Genomic DNA, 26,189 nt, shown 5'->3' on the forward strand with positions numbered 1-26,189 from the left:
TTGTAAACTGACAAGGTCCTTGCAATCTGTGAGGTCAACCAAAGGTTGCCTTGTCTGAAAAAAAAAAAAATTAAAAAATATTTTGTATAATTCCTTCACAAAACACTGTGGACCTGGTGCTCTTTGGTAGAGGTTTTTCTATAGTCACATTTTCTTCATCTCTGCCATGGTCAGTTTTGGTAAGTTGTATTTTCTTAAGTAATTACCCATTTCATCTGGGTTTTAAGATTTATTTACATAGAAGTCTTCAATCTTTTTTTTAACTTCCTGTGCATAGTTATTTTCTCTTTTGTCATTTTACTTAATATATTTGTGCATTCTATGTTGTCAGCATTATAACATGTACATTCTAATTTTTTTTGCCTATGTTCCCACCTTTGTCTTAGTTCTACAATTAAATATATTGACTACTCACCATTAGTCCTTCTGCTAAAGCTTCCCAGTTATCTCTTCATTGGATGAAGTTCATCTTATAGTAAATTTCAACAGCAGCATGTGTATTTAGTATTCTTGAGTACTTATACATTCAGAATGGTTTTTTCTTTTTATAGACTTGATATTTGAAGGAAAGCTCGGCTACCCTATTATTAAATTTCTTGAAAATGCTGCTTCACTGTTGTCTTTTCAAAATATATATATTGCTTTTAAAGTCTAATTTTATTACTTTTTAAGGTAACTTTATTTCATTTTTTGCTCTGAGGATTTTCCCCTTTATGTTCAAACCTCTAGTATTTTTACTAAGACATGTCTTGAAGTAGATTGCTTTGGGTTAAATTTTTCAAGTTTACAGTGGACCAAATATGCTGGTTTAGATTTTCTCTCATTTCTGGAAAGATTTCTTGAATTCTAATTTTAAATACTAATTTTGTTTTCTGTTTTTAAAGGACTCCGGTTACATGGTGATGGATCTCTTGTATGTGTTACATTTCAGACACTTTCTTCTGACCCATTTTACTCCATTCTTTGTCTCATTTTCATTCTCTTATTTTTCTCCCTTTCTTCAATGTCTCTTTTGTTAGATTTCATACAACTTCATTTTCTCTTGAGCATTTTGTAATTTATTCTTACTTTCAAACATGATTTTATCTTTTTTCTCTCATTTCTCTGAGATTGATCAGTCCTTACTGCCTTTCTGACTATTCATTTCTGTTTTTAGTTTTTGAATTTTTGGTTCTAGGTGATATTTATTTTTGATATCTCCAAACGCTTTCTTGAGGTTATTTAATTCAATTTGAAGTATTGCTTTACAGTTTTCTAATGTTTCATTGCTTTTGGTTTGTGTTGTCATTGTTTTGTGGAGAGAATGTTTATCGTCTCGAATGTTGTGATTTGCATTTTCTCTTTTCCTCTGGTAGCTTTGTATGGAATGAATTTGATATTTTTTTCCTTATTCCTAGGCATTTTATGGATAAGGTTATTAGTTGACAAATGCCTCCTGTCAAAATAGCAGAGTACATTTTTTTTTTTAATGGATGATGTCAGTAGTGGAGAAATTAGGCAGGAATTTGTTTTTTTCTCTTTGGTTTCTACAGGATTCTTAATTTTTCCTTTCCCCTCCCCCCTCTTTACTGCCTTATCTCCAAGAGGCACCTCCCTTCTCTATTGATGCATGTTTGCTGTAAGCACTCCTCCTCAGAGCCTGCATTTTCCTTGCTGTTCCCTTTTAATCTCATCCGTGTAGCTGATGTTGTGAACTACCAAATTCCACTGTTCAGTATTTGGCACCTGATGTTGGACTTTCTTTTTCTGAGTGATTTTGTCTGTGCTTCATGTGTGTCCTCTGGTCCTGTCTTCTCTTTGTCTTAGTCTCTTAAGCTTCCCCTCTCATGTGCTGTTGTACCTACAGGCTTGCAGAGGCAGCGGGAGCTCTTTTGGTGTTTATTTCTCTACTTATAGGTAATTTGAAGTTTGTGGTATTCTGTCTCATAGAAATACTAGAGGTCATATGTGGTTTTATTTTCGCTCTTTGTGGTTTTATATTTTGGGGAGAGATTGAGATTAGGCTACTACCATTATTCTCTGACTTAGAGGTTTCAGGAGAGTTTTTTTTTCAAATTGAGATTCTTAGATCCTAGTCCTGGAGACTGATTTTGTTATTATGGAGTGAGGCCTAGGACTCTGGATTTAATTTTAAAGATCTTCAGATGATTTGAATAAAGAACTAGTTTGGGGAACTGCTTGCCTCAGACTGGAGGAGACCAGCAAACTTTTTCTGTAAAGAGTCAGATATAAAATACTTTAGGCTTTCATGAACACATACAGTCTTTGTTACATATTCTTATTTATTTATTTTAGAAAACAGTCTGGGGAATTTTGGCTAACTCTTGTCATGGAACATCCTCAAATGCCTTTTTCTAAATTTGGCTTGAAAGTTAGTGTAATGTTTACCTTTTCCTGAGAGAGTGAAACAAGGAATTTTTAATGCCTTAAGTAGCTTTGGATCTACTTAGGAGTCTAAGCAAAGGTATGAGTTAAGGTAGAAGCCAAGAAAATATGTAAGTAACAATGAAAATTGTAAATATAGGTGTTACTGGTTAGCTGCTTCAACAAAAGAACTTTGTAGATTCCTGCAAAATACTTGATTTCGTAAAATACTACACTTTTATGGGTACCTAGCATACTGACTACCACAATGTCTGTAAATATGTGAATGAGGAGTTCTTGGAAAATAAGTTGCAAATATCTCTTCAGAGTTATTTGCTTAACTTTCAAGAATTTATACCTAATTTATTTTGACTTTTTGCACAGCTGATAGTGAGCTTTTCTGGCTGTATACAGGTTAATTTGCTTCGTAAAACTAGTAAGACAAATGCAAAATAGCTTCTTATTTTCCGTGGCCAGAAGGCATGTTCTTAGTCTTAAAGCTGTTACATTTTTGAAATGTATTGTGTTGTTGAAATGTATTGGAGAAGGTGCGGGAAATCTTACTTTATTTAGATCACTGTCCTTGCCCCTCTGATTCTCCAGCAGGCTCATTAGTCATTGAGCCATCTCTGAATATTGCCTACTGACTGATTCTTCTTTTCCCTACCCACTGGAAGAAAACATGAAACGGAGGTCAAATGGCCATTTAAAAAAAATGGCCTTATAAAACTTTTAGTGTCACATAATTAAATTCTTCTGTATTGATTTCATTGTGGAATCACTATGGCTTGAAGCATAGGATTTTTTTTTTTAAAGGCACTATATTACTCACTTTTAGTTTCAGTCACAAGTCATTATATTTATTTTCATTATGTACAGATGTAGTCAATGTTTAAATGTCTTTCATATAAATTTACTTCGTGCAGGAGGGAAGGGTAGTTAATACGTCAGTAATTTGCTTGATGCAGTATCCTTGACTCTTAATGGATATGTTGTGATTTTCATTTTCTTGCCTAACAAGAAAAGTGGACAAAAGTAGATACAGTTTCATTTCCTCTCCTTGCTCTGTCCTCCATTTTTCATAGAAGCCAGAATAATCTTAAAGCACAAATTAGACAATCTAGCATTATAATTAATATTCGACTCCTTGCCGTGCCTACAGGGCCTTCAGTATCTGGCCCTTTCCGACTCTCCCAACTCATCTCTTGCTGGCCTCTGACTTGTACACTGTGCATTAACCTCAGTGGCCTTCTTTCTGTCCCTTTGGGACATATCAACAATGTTTCCACCTCAGGACATCCCTCCTGTCCCCTCCACAAGGAATACTCTTCCTCCACATCTTGAAGATGCTTCCTTGTCATTGTTGAGAAGACTTAAGTACTTCTCTTCATCTTTTCTAAAATAGTGTCCTTCCCTTGCACACTGTCCTTCTATCAGGTTTTTATCATTCTTAGAAAATAGATGGAAGAGACAGATAATTAGTGGAATTTAAAGTTCATTAGAGTGGGAACATGGTTATGTTTGCCACTGAGTTCTGGCTTTCTAAAATATTGTCAGCCACACAGTAGACACTCATTTTGAGGACTTAATGTAAGTTTTTGCTAGTCTGTATGATTTTGATTATAATCACTTTTTTTAATATTGGTAAAATATGAACAATGGTCTGAACTACGCCATCCCATTCCACTTCTTTCCACGGAAGTTAACATGTAATTCAGCTGAGCTTGGAAATATACCTGGTGATACCTCTTAAAATGCTCTTGACTATTCCTGACCCATGGGGGTTGTAGGAGTAAAACTTTTCAAAGGAGGAACATTTCAGCATTAAGAGTAAGCACATAATTGTGTCTCTGTAACTATAACTGGGAAAGTTGTAATCTGTTACCCTGTTGAATTAATTTTCATCATTCAGTTCCAGAATTAGTAGTAAATAATTGCATTTTACTCTACTTTTGGTTTTTGTTAAGTTTTTGTTTTTAAACAGGAAGATGGTTTTTGTTATTTATTTATTCATTTATTTATTTATTTATTTATAATGGGAGGATGTATTTTCTGCCTTTCCATAAGAGTATGTGAATTTAGATTTCCGTACAAGGGACTTCACCTTGAAGTTGCCCAAACATTGACCCACACAAGAAGGGAGCTCTTCTTTGGTGCTTTCAGTCTTGCACTCAACTTCCCTCCCCCAATTCCACTGAATATATAATCAAGAGCTTCTAAAACAGACTACGTTTCCTCAGTATCAAAGACCGACCTATTCAGACAAATAATGCTTTTCCTTAATTAGTTTCTTCAGGAAACTTTGAAGATCCACTACTGCCTTCCCTGCTTATTTAATGTAATGTTAATGCGGGCAGGCTTAGGTTAAGTTTATAGTGAACTAAAACCCTAGATTTTTTTGAGGATTTCTCTGTTTTGTACTTGAATATGGCTCTCCCCCTCCCACTTAAGAAATCTAAATTTCAAGGTTTCATCATGTGGTTTTTGGGGTTTTTTTTTTTTTTTGTCCTACTCATTGAACATGTAATCTGCCATCTGGTATATGAAATCTCCCCTAGCTATGGCATTTGAAAATTGTGCATCTTTTATGTTTTCCTTTAGGTTTTTGAGGGGAAAGCAATAGACAGGATGAACATTTAATTGATAGTCTGCTACTGGTTAAATTATGAATAGTCATGCCTGATTTTCTGATACCACAGAGAAGAAATGAACACTGGTGTGGTTTGGTTCCAGGAGGAAAAAAGCAAGTGCAGAAAGAGTTGAAGGAACCAGTTTGTGTATTTTCAAGGAAGCGTAAGTAGTATTACTTCCAGTACAGTTTTCTTTTGAAGGTAGTAGAAGAGGATGCAGAAAGTACATTTATCCTCTGGCGTTTTCAGCCTTAAAATGGATAAAGCGCAAGTTTCATTCTGAGCTTGATCCTGTGTTCTTCCACATAAAGTACGGTGAATCAGATACTGCCATTAGTGAATTAGGAGGAGAATATTTGAAGGACAAATTAATCTCAGCTGGAAACTATTCTTTAAAATGTTCATTAGTGTGCTAGAAAGATTTGGGGTGAGTATAATCACTGCCTCACACTTCCCAGCACACAATTGAAATTAAACTCCTGTGGATAAATCACTCAAAGCAGCTGGGCTCTGCACAGGAGTACCTCAAAAGCTGGGCCCTGGATCCATGAAAAATAGAAGGTGTTTAATATCCTGCAGGGTCTGTATTCAGTATCACTTGGTTATGATAAAGAAAGCTTCCTCTGCTGGTCCTTGTGTAGTTTTCCTGGCACTACTGGATATACAAAGTAGTTGTTAATATTCCAGATTGTGAAATAGTTTTCAGATTAGTGCCATGATTGGTTTATTTTTGGCAATTGTTTTGTGGTTTTGAGAGTGACTTCTGAAAATTTTCTTGATCCATAATGGACACTAGTTCCATAGTTTTCTTCTAAGGAGAGAACAAGATTTGAAACTCTAAAAAAGTTCACTTTTTTTTTTGTTCATGTTCTGTAATAATAATAAATGGCTGCTTGGTATATCTGGGAGTTACAATTATTTTAAAAATGTGAATTTAAAAAGGTAATTATCTTGTAAGAATGTGGGAGCGAGAAAGTTTTGTTTTGCTTTATATAGGTGTGGCAACGTAAAACATATAAACTGCATCTATTTGCAATTTTTATACCCTTGATTAATTAAAAGTAGTGTTTCTACTTGGAGACAATATTCCTTAAACTTTGCATACTACTTTGTTATCCTTTTAATGTAAATAATACCTACAAAAACAGCAACACTACAAACATTCTTCTCATTTAAAAATTGATAGACAATAAATGCTTATTTTTCAGGCCTTTTCTGGGAGAACATTATAAGTTTTAAAGGAGTGTTCCAAGTCCTATGCATTTATGTCTGCTGCTGCCACACAGTTTAACAAAACTTATCACCAATAATTCTTCCCACCATCAGCATGCTGGTAATTCTTTTGCAATGCCTTTATATGGTTCTGTGCATCCAAGGTGAATTCAGGAAATATTGTTGAGTAAATCGAAAACCTTTGGTGTTAGCCCTTTAATCTGTACTTCCCAGAACCTCCTAAGAGCTCCTGCGGTGGGAGAGAGGAAATTGGGAGGTTCTTCCCCATCTCCTAAGCCCACCCCCACCTTGGATTTTGTGTTTTGCGTGCTAGATACTCTGATGCAACCAGTTAAGCTGCCTTAGAAGTTAACACCTCTCTACTAATTAACTCCCTCCCTACATGAGGAAACATTTTGATGATAGTGAATCTGAGTTGTAAAAATAATTCTTCTGGCCTCAATAGATTTGTTAAGAATGCTTTAAATAACTTTATTTTTCGAGAACCTTTTATCATTTGTTTTGAAATAGTTATTTCTAAAAATAAATTTTGGCTAGTTAGGGCTTTAAGTTAGGTAAAAGCAGCATCTCCCCCAGAAAGAAACAGCACACCTACCACCAGAATTGTAATGGATTCTGGGACAGCCTGGAAAGTACCCTTTTTAAAAATCATTTTATCATAGAGATAACTAATAGTTGAATTGTGTTCAACATTTTGATGATCATGAACTTTGGTTGTGGGGACCACTTTACTGGATTATAAAAGCAGTTCATTACTTCAATTGTAAGTTATGCAATAACAATATTGGGGAGAATATGAATTTTATATTTGCATGCTTTTTCTAGCATTATGGTAAAATAGTAATATTTGTTCATTTAGCAGGTATTTAAGTGTCTACCTTGTGCCTGATCACGTACTTCACTCTAGAAGTAAAAGACGCCTTTTTTAGGCTCATTGTCAATACAGCAATAACATAAATATTTTCAAAGTTCAAGATAATATTTTTAAAAGAATGAGTAACTAGAAATACTGCCTTCGGAGTATAAGTATGTTGTCCTTTGGAATAGATCAATTGAATATTTTGACTCTGAAAGAGATAAATTGACATTTATGTAATATGATTCCAGGTATGTCATTATGTGTGTGTGTGTGTGTGTGTGTGTGTGTGTCTGTGTCTGTGCGTGCACGTTGTGAAAAGCATGAACATAAACTTAATTGCTAGAACAAATTGTGGTTTTCCAGTTTATTTTTAATAAGGAATTCTCTTCTTGGATTTTAAACTAAAACAGCACCTTTTCATTTTTTAGCCTCTTTGTATTTTCATAATGTAACATAAAGCCGTTCACGTAATGAACTTTGCTGTATGTATTTAATTTTCAAATAGATGAACATCCCAGAGTGGTCAGGTACCATGCCTCCATGTAAATACATGCAAAGGCAGTTAAGGCAGAGTGATGAGGAGCAAACCACACTGCTTGCGTGTGAATCCCAGCTCTGTCCTAATAGTTTTTGTGATGTTGGACAAATTACTTAACCTGTTTCACTTCACTTTTCTCAACTGTAAAATGGGGAGGAATAGTTTCAATCTCCTAGGGCCATAATGAACTAAATCACCATGGAAATGTTACTTTTTGTTACAGTCATCATAATCATTTAACTTTATGTAAAACTGATAGCAGTGTTCTCTATGTAGTAAACATTCAAAATTAGGAGTTTTTTCTTTTATATTTGGCAACAAGCCAGAGGTAGTATTCTGTGGTATGTTCTGTCATACGCACAATTTCAAAGAATTTGTTTTTAATATTACCTTGTGGCCAACAGATCCTCGCTTACCCATCCCTGTCTTCTTCTAAAAACCCTATGCTCATTTTGTATTTTCTGGCCAATTTCAAAAGGCTCTAATGAAACATACAGTTTTGAACACCATATGAGCTTAATGCCCACTTTTTTTTCTCCTTACCAAACTATGAATAACCACATGTTTAAAAAGAATAGCTGATGTATGCTTGCCATAATTGTAATTAAATAATTGTATATATATATCTCCTTCAGAAGAATGTAAGTTCTTTGGAGACAGGGATGATTCTGTTTTGTTCCCCACTGTGTCCCCAATACCTAGCACACAGATATACCTTGAATGAGGAAATAATGTTTTGGATGCTTGTTTTCATGCTAACGTCGGTAAGTGATTACAAATAAATGTGTAGAAATGACTGTCTTCACCTCTTCTAAACTTAGGCTTGTTGAGGAAGTATGTAGTTTACAGACACAGAGTCAGAAAAACCCACCTTTAAATGCTTGAATAAATGAAGAACTAGCTGTAACATATTCTCTACTTCCTGATTAATTTTGAAGAGGGTGGTGACCCAGTGCTAGGTATGACACCCAGTGTGCCACTCATATTTCTTATTTACTTCATTTAAAAATCCCCAATCATGTCTAATATGTATAAGACTATTACTAGTCTTATCAAAGAGATGGATATCCTTAAGCTTTGAATTAAAATTGACTGTAATAAGGAACAAATTCCAAATAATTCTCAGGGAGAAGTGTTGGATGCTTATGAAAGATACATTATGTAATATGTCACATTCATTCTCTTTTAATCCTCATGACAGCCTTAGGGTTGATGGCAACACATCTAATATTTTTTTTATATGATCTATAACTGTTACGTATGACGGTCTCACATTCAGTGTTTTAGAGAGAATAGAAAGGATGATATGATAAGATTGGGAAGGAAAAGGAACTTAGCTACTGCTTGGTTATTTGAGAGAGAGTGAGAAATCAGAGGTGCTTTTTGAGTTTAAATGGTTGTTATTTTGACTGAAATAGAGAAGATTAGAACATGTTCCTAAAGTGTTCTGTGAAACACTAGTTTCAGGAGATATTAATAGGTGCCCCATGGAAAAACGAGTAGTTAAAAATAAGTTCAGGAAATGCTACATATAATATTTCCTTCTTGTAGATTCAGAAATGTGCAAGGCTATGAAAAGTCTCTAACTAAAGAAACCTGTTTACTGTGCTGACCTTTTTATATCATAACATCAACATACTGTGAATTGGCCTTCTCTAGGACACCAGTTTGGAAAATGTTGGTCTAGAGGAATTCAGAAGATGGTTATAGGAATGGAGTTTTGGGATTTGAGCTTGAGGTTAGAACTAAAAATTAAATTACCCTCAAGGTTTTGGAGATGAGAGAGTAATGAGGCTTAGAAGTATAGTTTTATAGGTAAACTAAATGGAAGCAAGAGACAAAACTTGGAAAATATAATACTAATAACCACTTGTAATCTTGACCCCAAGACTATTGAATTGCATGTGAATATTTCAAATAAAGGTACAGGTTTTCAAAACCTCAAGTGTATTCAGAAATCATGCTAGACTCTATATAAGGGGTCCCCAAACCCTGGGCCTCAAACCAGTACCAGTCTGTGGCCTTTTAGGAACCTGGCAGCACAGCAGGAGGTGAATGGCAGACAAGGAAGTGAAGCGTCTTTTTGCAGCCGCTCCCCAGCTCTAGCATCACCGCCTCAGCTCCTGCCTCAGATCATCAGGCCTTAGATTCTCATCGGAGCACTGGTCCTGGTGCCAAAATTTGGTGGGGACTGCTGCTCTATGTGATCCATAGTAGTCAGATAATGAGTACAGGTAGTGTTTATAAATACAAATCTAGAGCCATAGCTGTTAGTGCTGGTAAGATAAGAGTAGAGGATCTCAGACTTCACTGGATGAATGTAGAAGCAGAAAGTAGGTGGAGGAGCCAGTCAGAGACACATGGAAGGGCTTCTCAGAGAGAGAGAGGAAAAACTAGAAATTGCACATGGAAGGCAAGGGAGGAGTGTTTCACCAAATAGGCAGCCATGAGTGTTAGATAAGAAAGGAATATAAGATCATTGGGCCCAGCTTCTCTATTTTGTACAAGAGAAAAAAAAATGAACCCGAAGAAGGAGATAGAGTCCTTTGCTCAGGATTAAATGTTAGCACAGTGGAGTCAGGATTAGAATCTTGTCCGTTCATTGTTGCCTCTTTGTGCTCTAGAGATTTCACAAAGGAAGAGACTGCTAATGATGATGTTTGAACTATGTCCTCTCTTGGGAGAAAGAGGATTGGCTATTCCTTAAAGGGCCTTCACAGGATTGGGACTGCATCCCTGAGTAAATTTACCATGTTAAAGAGTCTGAGACTTGCAGTTCTGAAACATAGTTCATCTATACTTGAATATAAATTTTTGTGCGTGTCAGGCTCATATTATCAAGGCTCATGAGATTGATGTAAGAATCAGAATGTCACCTTATTAATTTACACAGGGGGAAAAGTGCCTTGGGAAACAGACTCTCAAGTCCTGGCTAGCACATTCTCTTTCCCATAGATTTGCCACATGGGAAAAAACATCATAATTAGAAGGTTGCTTAGTGAGTATGTAGGCAGAACAAGTGGTATAATATGTTTGGAATGTGTAATGGAGTCAGGCTTTTCTTAACCTCTCAAAGACGAGTTACCTCATCTGGCAATTGGGGGTAATAATAGTACCTTGCTCATAGGGCATTGGGAAGATTAGATAGAATAACCTGTGTAGAGTGTACTATAAACTGCTTAGCACAGTACCTGGCATAGGTGTCTTAGCCTTAACCCTGGTAACTATCAATGTTATAATTCTTAACAGGATACAGATACTACTGGAACCTCACTCTATAGCTCCTAAACACTGAATGAATGAGAAAGACCAGATTTTTTGTCATCGTTGTTCTTTCTTTCTATTCTTTGTCCTTTCATGGTTGATTAGCCCATTTCTGACTGTTAAATGCTTTTTTCCTCCTTTAAGTTAAATTAAATCATTCAGTCTAGCCAATGGCAGATCTAAAATCCTGGGTTCCGTTTTGCTCATTTTAGAATGCTCATTTTGTATACTCTGCTCAATCAATTATAGTAGATTGAACCATATGAAATTGCTGGTATTCTACTGGAATGGCAGTGCCATATGGCTTAATCTAATATACTAATTTTAAAATTTAATTTCTCTCAGATGGTCCCAACATTTTCTGTTATGAGAGGCTAAGTTTGCTGATGAATTCTGAAGCCTTTCCTTTAAATGCAAAGGGCTACACCATTATACTTCATTTCCCTGTGATCCGGTTCTGAGAAGGTCCTTGTGTTGTCAGTGTGCCTACATCTTCTGTGTAGTACTTCATTTTACATTTAGTCTCTTACCAACTCAAGCCAGCATTGAACATGTGAACTTGTACTTCCTTGATTGATAGTTTACATGGTACTTTTCAAAAAGTTAAAAAGATTATTAAACCAGTGTTTGCTGATCAGTATACATTTTGTGTATGATGTCCTAGATCATCGGAATGAATGTTAAAATGTTAACAGTTTTGGTAAGGATATTGTAGGTCTGTACCAGAGTTGGCAAATTTTTCCATCGCACTAGAATTTCATTGTAATGTTGATAGATCTGAACACCTAACAACTGAAGAGAAACACCCAAGGCATTTAGGAGAAAGGAATAACTGTAGGCTACTCTGACAAATTAGCTTATTTCCCCCCTCATTTTTTCTAGTTCTTGTCCATTTATAGTATGTGAATTCTGTGTGCTTATTCATCTATCAATAGGTAGGTAGGTAGGTAGGTACGTAGGTAGGTAGATAGATATCATTGTATAGATATATTTCTGTGTTTCGACCTTGAAAGTTGTGTTACAGAGGGTTTCCCAGGCTGGTGTTTAGTTTTCTTAATCATCATTTCTAAGTCTCAAAGACTCTTCAACAGTTAATTATCTAGTTTTTATTGTTGGAATAAACCCTTTTTCTCCCTCTGGGGTGTCATTCAACTGTTTTAAAGTAGACCAATCTAGCTTATGGATCAGGTGTTATAAAATTCTGGATGTGTGTGTGATACAGCCCTCTTGTTTTTTAATTCTTAAATACTATTAGATGTGATTATATATAATTCAAAATTCAAATATTGAATTAAAGTCTGTATTTCACAAATATGTATTATGTACCTTCTATATTAGTAGGCTAACTTAAGTATTATGTATGCTGATTATGACAGTTTATTACAAACAAATTAAAAATGTTACCGCTAATGATAACAAATAACTATAGTTTGTTGAGTGCTTACTTTTAAATGCCAGGCACTAAGACCTTGGGGATGATTTTAAGATATTTCATGTATTAATTTATTTAAACTTCTCAAAAATTAGAAAGTAGATGATGTTATTTTACAAATGAGGAAGCTGAAACACTGCAAGGTCACTACAGTAACAGAGAAAAATAGACTAATTCCATGTCATGGTCTCAGGGTAGAGGGGCATTTTAAATGTCACTTTCAGAAGTTAGTAGAAAGACACAGGGAATACAGGCCAGCTTTCATTAGGGAAAATGACACTTGGAGATTTTTTTGAAATTTGTCCAGAGAAAAAGGAGAAGGGGAGAGTCTGAGAGCAATACTGAAACAAATGGATGAGAGGAGGGATGCCAATTTGGTACATGCCACCCATACTGAAGCTGTCTTCTTTTGGAGACCTCTACTGAGGGGAATTGTTTACCGGCTCAGTGCTGCCCAGTGTGTCACCATCTTGAAAGTAATCATTCCTTCTGATCACTTTCCTGGTTCCTTCTTTTTACTTTCTGCAATTTCCTTCAACAGAAGGAAATTAAACATGTGCTTACAAGTTTCTCATTAGTTTTATAAGAGGATTTAAATTTTAAGTCATCTGTATTAAAAAATTATCAGAATTAAGCCAAAAAAATTTAAAAACTATATTTTCTCCCTCTCAGTACTATATTAACCTGGTTTTATTATATATTTTTTTTTTATGTGCGTGCCTATTTATTTTGTTTCAACTTTTCGACTAAGGGAGTTCCAGGATTTTAAATTCATTAAGCTTACATAATTTAAACTTTACGCTTACTCATTTGTATTCTAGTGGATAGTCAAGCAATCTGTTAGCCTCTGTGAGAGCTAAAAAAGGAACACAAGTTGTGGCCACTGCCCTCAGGAAGCTTAAGTTATATTAAAGGAGAAAAGACAAACTTTTAAGGAAACTTTCAGAGATACAAATAGATAATAGGTTTTTATCATGGTATCAACATTTTCTTGTGCTATATCCTTGTTTTCAGCCACTTCATACAATGTCACCTCTCTGCCTCAATTTAAGTGTATCCTACCTAGACAGTGAAGCCTTTTTCAAAGCTACATACCCATTCTTTGTGTTCACCAAACCTTTGGTGATGCTCTCCCTACAATACTTAATTGTATTTGCTTGCGTGGTTGTTTTTCTCCCTATTTAGGTTATAAACTTGAAAAAAAGAGCCTTACACATAGATGGGGCTTACTCAGATATGTTTGAGAGTCATAGGAACTTCAGAGAAGAACAACAGGTTTGGGAGGGACAGCAATAAGCTTAGTATTGAGTTTGGTGTGCTGCAAGATATTCTAATGGTGATGTCTTGTTAACAGTGGAAAACATGGGCCTGAAGCTTGATCATAGCCTTAGATGTAGGTCACAGTGTGGTATAAGCTGCCAAGAGAGAGATTGTAGGGAAGAGAGATCCCTGGGTGATAACCTCATTTAGGGTGTGGAAAGATTTTAAAAGCCAAGGAATGTGGGCTGAGGCAGATTGGTTAGAGACCTATGAAACTAAGAAGTGAAATAAGGGGTAAGAGGAAAGAATACTAGCAGATGACACAAAAGTATATTGGGGGAAGAGGACTGAGAAGTCTGAGGTTGTTGATCACCACAGAGAGACAACTCAGGAGTGTAAGGATTAATCCAGTGAGAGTGGATGATCAGGAGGAAGCACTGAAGATAGGCCTTATTAAGATGCATAGTAAAAGTAGGGGAGAAAGGGATAAACTGTGGTTAACAATATCCAAGAGAGGCTTGTTTTTTTCCTGGCCTTTTTTTTTTTTTTGCCAAGGGGACTGGGCACAGCCTTTTATGTGGTAGAATGTATCTGAATATTGCTTAAGATAAGCAAAGAAACCAGTGTGAAGTGGTGGTAGTAGTAGCAGCTTGTAATAGCTGTCAAAGAAATAAGGTCTTGAAGTAGACTTGAGTACAGGTAGAGACGAGAGTAATTTAGGAAACGAAACAAAGAGGAACACACAAGTAAGAGGTGTTAGTGGATTGTGTATGACTGAGAAAAATAAGATTCTAATAGAACTAAGAACTCAGTTTAAAAACATTTTAACTAACATTGCTCAGCCAGATGTTATGTCTCTTCAGGGATAACTAATAGGAGGAGGATAAAAGTGCAGGTGAAATGTAAGAGCAAAACTGGAGTTGCTGACTACTGGGAAGTTAGCTTTTTTTTTTAGGGAGGCAAGTATAAGTTTTGATTTTTGGAGTTGTTCTTTAGTAACCAACCCTGTGGTTGGTTAACAGCTGGAAATTGCTAAAAGACAATTAACTATTAAACTGCATAAATAAAGAAAAAGGATATAAAGAAGTAGAAAGTGTCTGCTGCCCCTTAATTCTGTATTCAGTTGTTTAAATATTGGAATAAGTAATCCTTGAAATCTAGTTTTTAATTAAGAAAACAGAAAGCCATGTTAAATTTACAAAATAAGAGTTATTCCTCCCTAATTATTGCCAACGTTATTTTTGTGAGCTCATTCAGTGACATAATGAGCATCCTGTTTCCTTAAGCATGTAAGTGTAGGTTCTTCTGAACTGACAGGATAGAAGCTCTTAAGAACTGAGTAGGCTGATAGAGCAGCTGGTGTGACATTCAAGTGTTCATATTGCCTTCTAGCTCCTGAACAGAAGGGGGAAAAAAAACACTTAATTTAGAAATCTCTTCCTTGACTATCGCTAACATTCTAAAAACCAATGAGACTATAAAATGATAGAACATTTTGTTCTCATATAGCTGGAGATGTAACATATTCTTATATTTGGTGGTAAGCTGCACAGGATTAGATAAAATTTTATTTTTGAGCTTTTCAAAGGTTTATGTTTTACTAGGAAACTATTATTATGAGAATGACAGTTCCTACAATGCCTAAATAGAATAAGAGAATAGGAGAAAAAACAAAGCGTTGTTTATTTTGGAGGAGAGCAGAAGATAGGTCTCTAAATGATAGTATTCTGTTAAATTTGTTAAAAGCTAATACTTTTAACAAATTTAAAATTGTTTTACATATGTTCAAAATATAGGGGTATGAGGATCCACATTTACTTTGAAGGAAACTATATAAGGTTTTAAGTGGAAAAAATATCAATATATTTGGTATTAAAGATCAAAACAACTTAAACAGCTCACAGAATATTTTTAGAATATGACCTGCTTTCAATTACTCATGCACATTAGGGACAGCATAATAACCATGAGTGATTCGCTGCTGCTTATGTTGTTGTCAGGAAATTTTGGATTAAGGTGATAATCCAACAGTTGTTCCTTAGAGTTCAGGGCACGCTTTTTATCTAAAATAGTGATTCTCCAGACCAGTAGCATCAAACCACCATCACCAGAGAAGTTTAAGAAGTGTAAAATTGTGTGCCCAACCTCGGATCTACTAAATCGAAATTCTAGGAGTAGGGTCCAGCATCTGTGTTTTAAGGAGCCCTTCAGGTGATTCTGTCACATGCTGAAGTTGGAGAACCACTGATCTGTAGTACGTAGAATTCATACGTAAATGTTTTTAATAATCCAGCATATGCCCCAGCACTTTTAAATTTATCCTGGTTGTGGTAAATTCAGAAGGATTGTAGTTTTTACTCTGTGAGTACAGCCTTGCAAAATTTGAACCTTCCAAGAGATAAAGGTATCATCAACATTTGAAATAAGGTGATTCTAACACACCTGACCATAAAGCAAAAATGTCTGTAGTGAACTTAAAGATATCTGTGTTTGGGATCATTCACATTAAAATTTTACCACATACTCTGCTTAATTAAATACTTTATTGATACAGACAAATAATCTGTGCTGGAAATGACAGTTATCAAAAGCAAGAGTAATTGCTTTGCAGCCCAGGAAAGGGGATAAATCACCAATTTATGAAACCTGTTCTGCTTTGGGCTGACATATTTCTTTATAAGCTAAAGGCTATGGGGAATAGTCGCTGTGTGTGGGGCTAGGATAAGGAAACCGGGTGGTTTTAGTCACACTTTCTCTGAGCCAGACTGCTATAGTGCGGTTTCATCATTTTAATTGAATTGTGAAATTCCGAAATATGAGAGACTGAGAAAAAAACTTGTAAAGGCTCATGCAAATAAATTTTTACTATTATCTATTAACTGATCTCATGCTCTGTGACTAAAACAGATGAAGACAATTAAGGTCAGGATTACAGTGCCACCCAGACCCTCCCTGACTCCCTTGACAATTATTCAAGAAGAGGAACAAGCGATGGAAAATGAGAACAAGCAGCCAGAGATGGCAGTGTGCTGAGAACAAGAGTCAAACGTCAGAGAAATTAAGGCAAAAGAACATTTCAAGAGTGAGTGTGTGGTTAGCAGTAGCAAAGGTTGCCAATAGGTCAGATAAGAAAGTCTAAATATGTCCATTAGACTTAGGAACAAGAGGGGTCAGCGGTCACCTTGAAGACTAAGTGTAGCACAAAGAAGCAGCTAAATTCAAATGTGTTGATCTGGGAGTTGGAGATGAAGTAGAAATCGCAAATTTCAGAGAGAATGATAGCTGTCTTAACTGGATAAGATTTTTATTTATTATTTAGATCTAATTGCTTGTTTTATTATGATATTGATTTGGTACCATTTTAATTAAGCATGGATAACCCTAACAAATTATTTCTCAAGTAAGTGTATCATTTCCTCCAGGCTTTATGAAATAATGAAACTCAGCATTATTACTTTGCGTAACCTCAAGGATCTAGGACCTTGGTTAAAAACCATTGCCATGTAGCAGTTATTGTATAATTCAATTGAAAATCTGAAATACTTTTTTTTTTTACTTTTACTTTTTTCCTTTTTTTAAAAAAATGTATTTATTTATATTAGTTTCAAGTATAGAGTACATTGGTTAGACATCTATATAGTTCTTAAAACAATCCCCCCAATTTTAACTTCTATTGTCTGAAAAGAAAGTTAAGTTCATATTATCTTGCATATCATGGTAGTTTTGAAAACTCCTTGAATGCTATGAGTTTCTGTTAACTCACTACACATCTGGCGTATTATTTTAAACATAGGCTCATGGGGATGAGGTTTGATTTTGCTCTGCTGTTTAGATTGTCAATGTTTACTATTGTAAACCCGTCTTTCAAATCGATTTTTAGCTTAAGGTTAAAACAGAAACATTTCTATTCAATAAATATTAAGCACCTACTATATTCCAGACAATGCTGGGGGTTAAAAATAAATGGCACAAATCCTTCCTCAAAGTCACAATTCATTGGGAAAACAGAGGTAAACAAATCATTGCAGCTGTGTGATAAAAGCTAGACAATGCAAATTAGTGCCTCCCCTATTCTAATCTACTTGTTTCCCACCCTGAGAGATTCGTTGAAGAGATCATGCTGAATTTATTACTGACAGCAGTTGTAACTTGCCTTTCAAAGTACTATACTTAGTCTCTGCCTCTGGAAGAGTCTAGTAGATGATAAAAGTAACTTACGGAGGGGAGTGGGACTAATTATAGTCAGTGCAGACACAGCAGTGAATTCATGAATCCTTTGAGACTAATAAATCAGGCATTGTAGACAATTCTTATTTTTCTGCTTTATCAGTTCTATAAAACTGAAATCCTGTTTGGCGAATTTAATCCTATTTATCTGTATCATTTTTTCCTTACCTGATATAAATTACTTTTCTAAATAAGCTTTATAGTCTTTATGCTCTTTTATGCAGTGTTTGTTTTCTTTAAGATGCTTAAAAAGTAAAAAATGTGAGTTCAGAGTAACATTAAAATTGAAGTTATCTTTGGGTTCTTTGGAGTGTTTTAATGAAATAATGTGACTACAACACAACTTTGTAAGAGTAATTTCCTACCATTCATGATCTCGAAGTATCTACTTTTTGATGTACATACAGTTAGATCATCTGCTCTTTCTGCCGTTAGAGTCAGATATTACCAGTACTTTAATATTTAGTAGGTTATAGTAAATTTTTTATCTTTTATTAAGCATTGTTTTAATTGTTGAGAGATTTTTAAAGTTTAGGATATGAACCCAGGTATAAGGTTGGTTGGTTGGTTTTTCCTGCAGAAGATCATAGTACCTCTTGGTAAGATACGGAGATCAAAGATGAATAAGGCATGGCTTTGCCTTTGAATACATTTTCAATATAATGTGCCTAAGTCTAGGCTTACTTATGTAGTGGATATATGGCCCAGCTCCCACAGGGGTCATTTAAGGTCATGAGTTTCAGGTTGTGCACACTGACTGAGTGCCACTGCTAGCATCTAGTCAGGCAAGGCACACTGGGTTTCTTAATTTATGAGGTAGTGCTCTCTGTCAGTAAAATGCCAATAGAAACCTCAGTGAAAACAGTTACTTATCTGCAAAGGAAGTTAAATAAATGTTTCTGTTAAAAGAAAAAAGAAAGAAAGGAAGGAAATGGAGATTTCTTGAGCGTTCTCTTTTGAAAGGCTACAGTCACAAACTTTTTTAGCTTTTGGTCCGTTAAATGGTGTGTCTTAACAGCTAAGGTGTTTTGAACTATTTGAACTACGATACTAGATAGTTCACTGATAGTATCTTCCTGAAAACCTACACATTGTTATGATTTATCCCATGACTTAAATGTTGGTCTTTTGCTCTTCTTTTTAATGATTTTATGAGAATGTAAGGCTTACTTTCTTTTATTATAAGCATCTTTATTCTTTTTTGGAAGCAGAAGATTATGAGTGGTTTCACTGGCTATAAAATCAGCAGTTGGAGTTGATCTCCAACTTCTCTTTCAGCTGTTAAATTCCATGATTCTTTGTAGCCATTTTTTAACAGAATGATTTTAAAATTTGTTTATGGTTAGTATTTTATTTTGATTTAGAAATTTATAAACAATTATTCTCTTATTGACTCAGTGAAAATAGGCTGTCTTTAGAGGATTTTTTTTCAAAACCCCAGATCAATAATTAGTGTTCCTATGGAATCAGTCAGTCATGGATTAAGAACCTTTGTAAATACTAATTTTATTTTTAAAATTTTTACTGAGACATGTTATAGAGCTAATAGATATTAGACTGAACACTTTATTTCAGTATATCAGTTGAAACTTGAAAGACATTGAGCTGTTTCACTGTGGGTGCCTTAAAATAACTGAAATTTCTTGGGAAAGAATATATGAAATAAAAAGTAACTTCATATACTGAAGCAGTTACAGATTTAGACACCGAAGTAGTATAAAAATCTGTAAACAGAAAATTGAAGAGTAAAATTTAGGATTACAACTTTTTGTTTTGAAATTTCATTCTGAATTGGGAGTGATTTGAAAAAAATCAAGATTACTTGGAGATCTTTAACTAGTTGACTCAAAAGATATTTTAAGAGACGAATGAATGGAAGATCAAATGAAATAATTAGTTTCTAACAAGTAAAATTACTTTTCATTTGTAACCAGTTTGTTTAAATTTAGAGTTAATCAAATGACTTTCCTAAGCTTCTGAGTACAATTGGTATTCAAATTAGGTCTTCAAATTAAATGATATATTTCAATACTATATACAAGAAAGAGTAACTTTTATTTTCTGGGGTATGTTATCTCTGAAGTAATCTTGCCTAAAAAGAATCTTGATTTTTAAAAGCTAAACAGGATCAATGGAGAATGGGAAGTCAGTTGTGTACATGTATAAAGCATGCTTACTGCATTAGGACCAGCGATATTACCTTTTAAAATAAGAATAGATTTTTAAAGATTAAAATTGTCACAAAAAGGGTATGGGCTTTCTTTAAGTATTGAGGCCTCTCTCCATACATTTCTTTTTCTATCTTGCTTAATCAACTTCAGGGGTAGGGAGTTCTAACTGAGGGACCCTGTATTAGGTTTCTCCAGACAAACAGAATGAACAGGAAATACAGACACACACACATTCACACTAGTGATTTATTCTGAGGAATTGGCTCAGGCAGTTATAGAGGCTAAGCAGTCCAATAATCTGCTGTCTGCAAACTAGAGACCCAGCAAAGCCAGTGGTTTAGTTCAGGCCAAGTCTTGGGAACCAGGGAAGCCAATGGTGTAATTCCCAGTCTCAGGGCAGGAGAAGTAAATCTCAGCTCAAGCCTTTGGGCAAAAAGTGGGTGTGAATTTCCCTCTCTTCACTTTTTATTCTATTCAGTCCCTCAGTGGATTAGTTGATGCCCACCCACATTGGAGAGGGCACTCTGCTTTATTTAGGCTACCTATTCAAATGCTGATCTCATACCAAAACACCCTCGCATGCATTCCCTGAAATTATGTTTAACCTGATATATGGGCACCCCACAATCCAGCCAACTTCACATAAAATTAACTCCTATAGACCCATTCCAATTTTGGTTAACTTGTTATCCAAAATCTCTAACTTTTTTTCATTTCATTCTATGTGCCTTTTAGTACTCTACAGAATATATCTAGTCACTTTTATGCACTATAAATTTTCAAATATTTGAAGATAGCTATCATGAGTCATTCCTCCCCTCCACTAAATTCCTTTAGTTCTTCAATGGACTGGTTTCCTGATTCTTCAACAGTCTCTTTACTGTTTTATAGAATAATTTCATGGTAATTCTGACCTGACCAATGCAAACTGTAGTGGGGCCTGTTATCTATAATACAAATAAAAGTTGATGTCTCTCCTTCATTCATTAGTTTTTTTGATATAGTTATTCATTACATGCTTTATCTGCATAGCAGAGCTTCATTTATATTAGACATCATCAGGATTCTCTTTTCCTCTAGGTTTAGAAATATTTCTCTAAACATTCCTCATCTGAAATGACTTGAGGCAGAGGGGGTATCCCTTAGGGGGAGGGGGAATTCTCTGTAGAATCTAGCTGAAAATATTTTTAAATAACAATAAAAATAGCTAACATATTTACCATTTACTTTGTGTCAGGCTAAGGTCAAATTGTTTTACATGTATCAACACATTTAACAAGGTGTGTATTTACTGTTACTGTGTCTATATTTTACAGATGAGCTGGTAACATTATAGGTGTGTTTGTATAAGGCAAGGTAGAATAGGTCTGTTATCTCCCTTTGTTAGCTGTTAGTCTTAAACCACTTCTTTTCCCATAATCCTTCAAGACCACCAACAGTGGTTTGATCATACATCATGCAGGGATTCTGGGATAAGTTACATAGGCCAAAAGGCCTACATAGAGTAGCTGTGTGTTTTCTTTAAAATTGCCTTCTTTGGGGGCCTCACTTCTTAAACTTTTTAAATGGAAGATCAAAATCTTTTAGAGAACAAAGAGGAGCAAAATTAAATGTTCTACTTTTTGTTATATCTCAATCCCAAATAGTGTGTCTCTTTCTAATTGTCATTTTGTAGTTAAGCAAAAAGCAAAACTTTTTTGTTGTCCTTAGCATTTTCACCAGTTCACTAGTTAGGTGAGTGAGTGGAAGAGTAAAGGATAGGTAGAGAGGAAAATAGTGGAAGAGGCTTTTGACAATCTAGAAATACACAACAGCCTGATTTATAATTTATAAGTGATCAGTAATTCAAATAGTCACTTTTGGAAAGTGGCTCATTTGCATTTGGTGCTCTTGCCTTGCTTCCCCTTTCTTTAAACAGTGCAAAACTGAACGTGATTGGTAGTCACCTACTTATCAAAACCATGTGGGTTGCAAAGGGTTAGAAAACCCAACTTCAAAAAGGAATTTGACAGATTACCGAAAAGATCAGGAATAGGACAGACTTTAGCCACTGATTGACCAAGGGGCTCAAGTGATCCAGCACTGACAGGCACATTTCCTCCTTCTCATCTTCTTTTCCCTCCTTCCCTCTCTCCCCCTATTTTAGATCCTTTTCAGAGGCTTTCCACATCTCAGATTTAAGTTCAGTAAGAAGAAATAAATCTCTACCTCAGAGTCACAGCAGAAGCCTCATTACTGCCTGTTCGTCAATGAGTCTTATGCACATTCCTAAACTAGTCATCATTATGGGCAGAGGTGTCGGGATATGGGGGTGTTGCTGAAAAATGGGAGGAAAGGATGCCGAGATGGTAAATAACAAATATCTACTTGTCTCCTGAATTCTGATTTTATTATAAATTGGCACATTTGGTGTTTTTTTTACTTTTTATGACCAATGAAAACTTCCATTTCAACTTAGTAGACGTGAGGACGTGAAATGAAGACAGTTTATAGTGGAAGGAACATGGCTTTTGAGTCACAGATGGAGATTCAAATCCTAGCTCTATTACGTATTAGTTCTATTGTGTATCCTTACTGCTGAGAAAGTTAAGGGCACCCAAAAAATAACACCCCTTTCTTCTGTCGGGAGAAGACCAAGATTGGCACATAGAAATAAAAAATAGTAATTTTGTTAATGACAAAAACTGAAATGAAGGACTTGTTTTTTGTTTTGTTTTGTTTTTTTTGTGACAGCAACGAGGTTCTAATATTGAACCCAGAACTAAACAGTTATTCACCCCCATCCCAGGCACTTTGAACAATAGGTTTTTTAACCTTGAGATCTGCCCCTAATAACTTAGACCAGAATGCGTGAATCTTGCAGATATCTGGTTTCCAAGAGAAGGCTGAGAGACGAAGAGGTACATGTCTACTTGCTCTCAGAAAATCTTCTGTCAAGCAGCTCATTTCACCTCAGTGGTCATTGGTGGGGCAGGAGGCCAGATGTTGAGGAAAATTCCTCTTAGTGGAAACAAAAAGAATGATGACATATATGTCCCCCAACAAACAGATTTATGAACCTTAATTATTTTATCTGTAAATAAATAACCTGTTTTATGGATGTGATATTCAGATGCCAACAGATCTGGGGTATGAAAACTCCTGAAGATTATCAGATAACCACCCTCACCAGCTTTTGAAGTTGGGTTATTATAATAATTGATACATGAGTAGGAGGAAGCCCACTGTGCCTAGGAGATGAGTAAAATTGGTAATAATTGGGCTAACATAAGGATTTATGAAGTGGGAAGAAGCAAGCAATGAAAGAAAATGCCTTTTAGAATCCACATTCTTGCAAATTTAACCCAAGGCAGGCAGAATTTTTCTCCACCAGCCATCCTCAACCAGCTGGTATAAATTCAAAGTTTTTAGCTCATCTCCTGTCTAATGATTCTTACAGTGTCCTCCCTAGATCAGTGGAGTTAGTATCACCTGGGAATGTGTTAGAAAAGCAAATTATGGAGCCCACCCTAATTTACTGAAACTAAAAATTATAGAGGTGGGCCCAATGATAATTATTTTAACAGGCCCTCTAAGTGATTTTGATGGATACTTTGAGAACCACATACCATGATTTGAAACATTCCCATAACAGTTTCATAGCTGAAGATTAATTGCAGTTGCCAGTAATTTCTAGTTGTTAATCATGAAACCTTTTATGTGTTAAACATGAGTTAAAAAATAGAGCTTAGGGTTGAATGCTAAAAAGGGGCATGAGCAATAGGCCTGTATTTTCATCCTATAGGTTTAGATATAGTGGCATGATGCCTATTTAAAAATCTAAATGTAGCAGCAGGATGCAGAAGGGATATAGGAAATTTTGGAATGAAAGAGAACCTGGGTTGGAGGAAATGATTATTGTGTAGGGGGACTTGAAGATCAAGAAGGAAAAGGGTTATAATAGAAGAGGGTTCTCAAAGGAAGGGTTAACCCAACTCAGTAACTGAGGTTAGGATGAATGGTGCTTTACGATGATTTACGATCTCAAGCTCAGGTGATTAGGACCAGGTGATTGGGAAAGGGAGCGCTCTGATATAGGAATAAGGTGAATCTATTGTTGTGTATATATTGACTTTGCAGTGATTGTTTAAAGCACATAGATGGAGAAAGAAGAGTTGAGAGCTCATCTTTAGAGTAAGAGAACAACTTGAGAGTATTTTGAAGAAAATTAAAGTAATGCATCCATTCTTTCCTCAAATGCTTATTGATTGTTTACCAAGTGCCTGGCACACAGTTCTAGGTTCTCAGGGTGTAGGACAAACCTGTGTCCTGCCTTCAGAACTAAAACTGTAAATGGAAGGAGACCAAAAAAAAAAGAAGAAAATCAATCAATGAACAAAATAATTTCAGATAATTCTAAGGGTTAGCAAAGAAAATAGAGTAACAGTAAAGAGTGACTAATGGGTAGAGAATTTCTTTAGATAACTGATCAAGGGAAGACCTGAGGTGGTGACATGTGACAAAAATTTTGGTGGCAGATAGCTTTAGGAAGCCCAAAAGATGGTGATGTCACAGAGTAGCCTTAGGAAAATTGCAGGAAAGCATTTAACTTTTTACCCTTTCAGGGGCTATTCTCTATGAAAGGTTTGACGAGATAGGTCTGTGTATTATTAGGAGAAACAGGGGCTTGGAAACATCCTAACTCATCCAATTAAGGCATTTGTTAGCTGTGCAGAAACCCCTCAATTTCTTTGAGACCTTACTCTTAGAAGAGTAGAGAGTAGTAATTGGGATTAAATTGTGATGATTAAATGAGAGAATGAATTTAAAGCAACTAGCATAGTGCTTGGAACATAAGTACTTAATGATAACTGTTAATAACAGTAAACTGAATGAGACAAAATTCAGTCATGTGGAATACATTTTCATTTAATAGATCTCATGTGGTTGATATACAATTCTATTTAGAAGTTATACTTTGATCTTTTATTATGTAAAACATTTTAAAGGCATGAGGCTACAGTTAAAAAATATTTTTATAATTAAATGATGTACTTTCATTAGCTTGCTTACCTGATGACATTTGCTTGCATGCACAATACTCTAAGATGGATTTTAGTAACTTTTAAATGTTTTCTGCTTACAGATGTGTACATCTCATGATTGATATGAGGAAACTAATCATGGGCCAAAGGTCAAGATACTTCTCTGGGAAATGCTGCTGATGCTGCTTTACAAAGTCATACAATGAGTGTTTGGTTTAAGAAAGATTTTCATATTTAAGAGATTTTCATCTTGGAAATACATCAAGTGAAAATTAGTGTCTTTTGGGAAACATTTTCCTCCTAATAAATTATACTTGTGATGGGCGACATGGCAAACAACTCAGTTTCATATAGTGGAGTAAAAAACTCTTTGAAGGAAGCTAATCATGATGGAGACTTTGGAATTACGCTCGCAGAACTGCGGGCTCTCATGGAGCTCAGGTCTACAGATGCATTACGAAAAATACAGGAAAGCTATGGAGATGTCTATGGAATTTGCACCAGGTTGAAAACATCTCCAAATGAAGGTGAGTTTTATTATACTTGTTTTTAGTTATTTGTGCATAGAGTACTGTATAGTTATACTGTCTTGGCTAGTGTACTAAAATTATGATTACGCCATAATTTTAGTGGCATTAAAGATGGGTTAACTCTGAGATTGGTGCAGTTAAAGTAACTTTAATTAAGAAATAATGTTGCATATTAATTTATATATTTTCAGTTAGCAGGAGGAAGTATTTTGTACTGTTGTACATATTATTGCCACTTGTTTATGATAGCAAGGTTGTTTTTCCCCTCTAACTAGATAGGATGGAACCAGGCTTGGTATCCCACAGGGCATTCAGTGGAAATAAACCCTACTCACTATCCTTCATTTTGCCAGGTGACTTAAAATAGTTGTCACTGCCAGTAGCTGTTAGAGGTGTTTTTAACCTAAATTTTAGTAATTAATTCAGGTGGTCCTAAAGCAAATGAAGTTGATTAGATAGCAGTTTTTGACCTAGCAGACATTTCTTTTGATTAAAAATAGCTTTTTAATCTAAGCATTATGTTCAGTTTCCCTACATTCAAAGAAGCCTTTGGTTTCATAATTTTTGATTTGTACTAAGTTTCTGTTTTAGAAACAAAAAAGGAAAATTCATTATAAGTTCAGTGCATTATGGTCTTTGAAATGGTTTGAGAAGGAT

General features: G+C 35.3%; 1 protein-coding gene across 18 annotated transcripts in view; it reads left to right on the forward strand.

Annotated features, from left to right (window-relative positions):
* The window catches only part of ATP2B1 (ATPase plasma membrane Ca2+ transporting 1), a 115,029-nt gene that overhangs the window by 27,464 nt on the left and 61,376 nt on the right, over nt 1-26,189 (forward strand). For all 18 annotated transcript variants that reach the window (XM_036237581.1, XM_036237584.1, XM_036237579.1 and 15 more), the window contains exon 2: nt 25,104-25,529. In XM_036237581.1, the coding sequence (XP_036093474.1) occupies nt 25,322-25,529 (208 nt within the window). In that variant the 5' untranslated portion in view covers nt 25,104-25,321. The remainder of the gene's footprint in view (nt 1-25,103; nt 25,530-26,189) is intronic.

Source organism: Rousettus aegyptiacus, unplaced genomic scaffold (genome assembly GCF_014176215.1).
Source record: "Rousettus aegyptiacus isolate mRouAeg1 unplaced genomic scaffold, mRouAeg1.p scaffold_m13_p_2, whole genome shotgun sequence".
Lineage (NCBI taxonomy): Eukaryota > Metazoa > Chordata > Mammalia > Chiroptera > Pteropodidae > Rousettus > Rousettus aegyptiacus.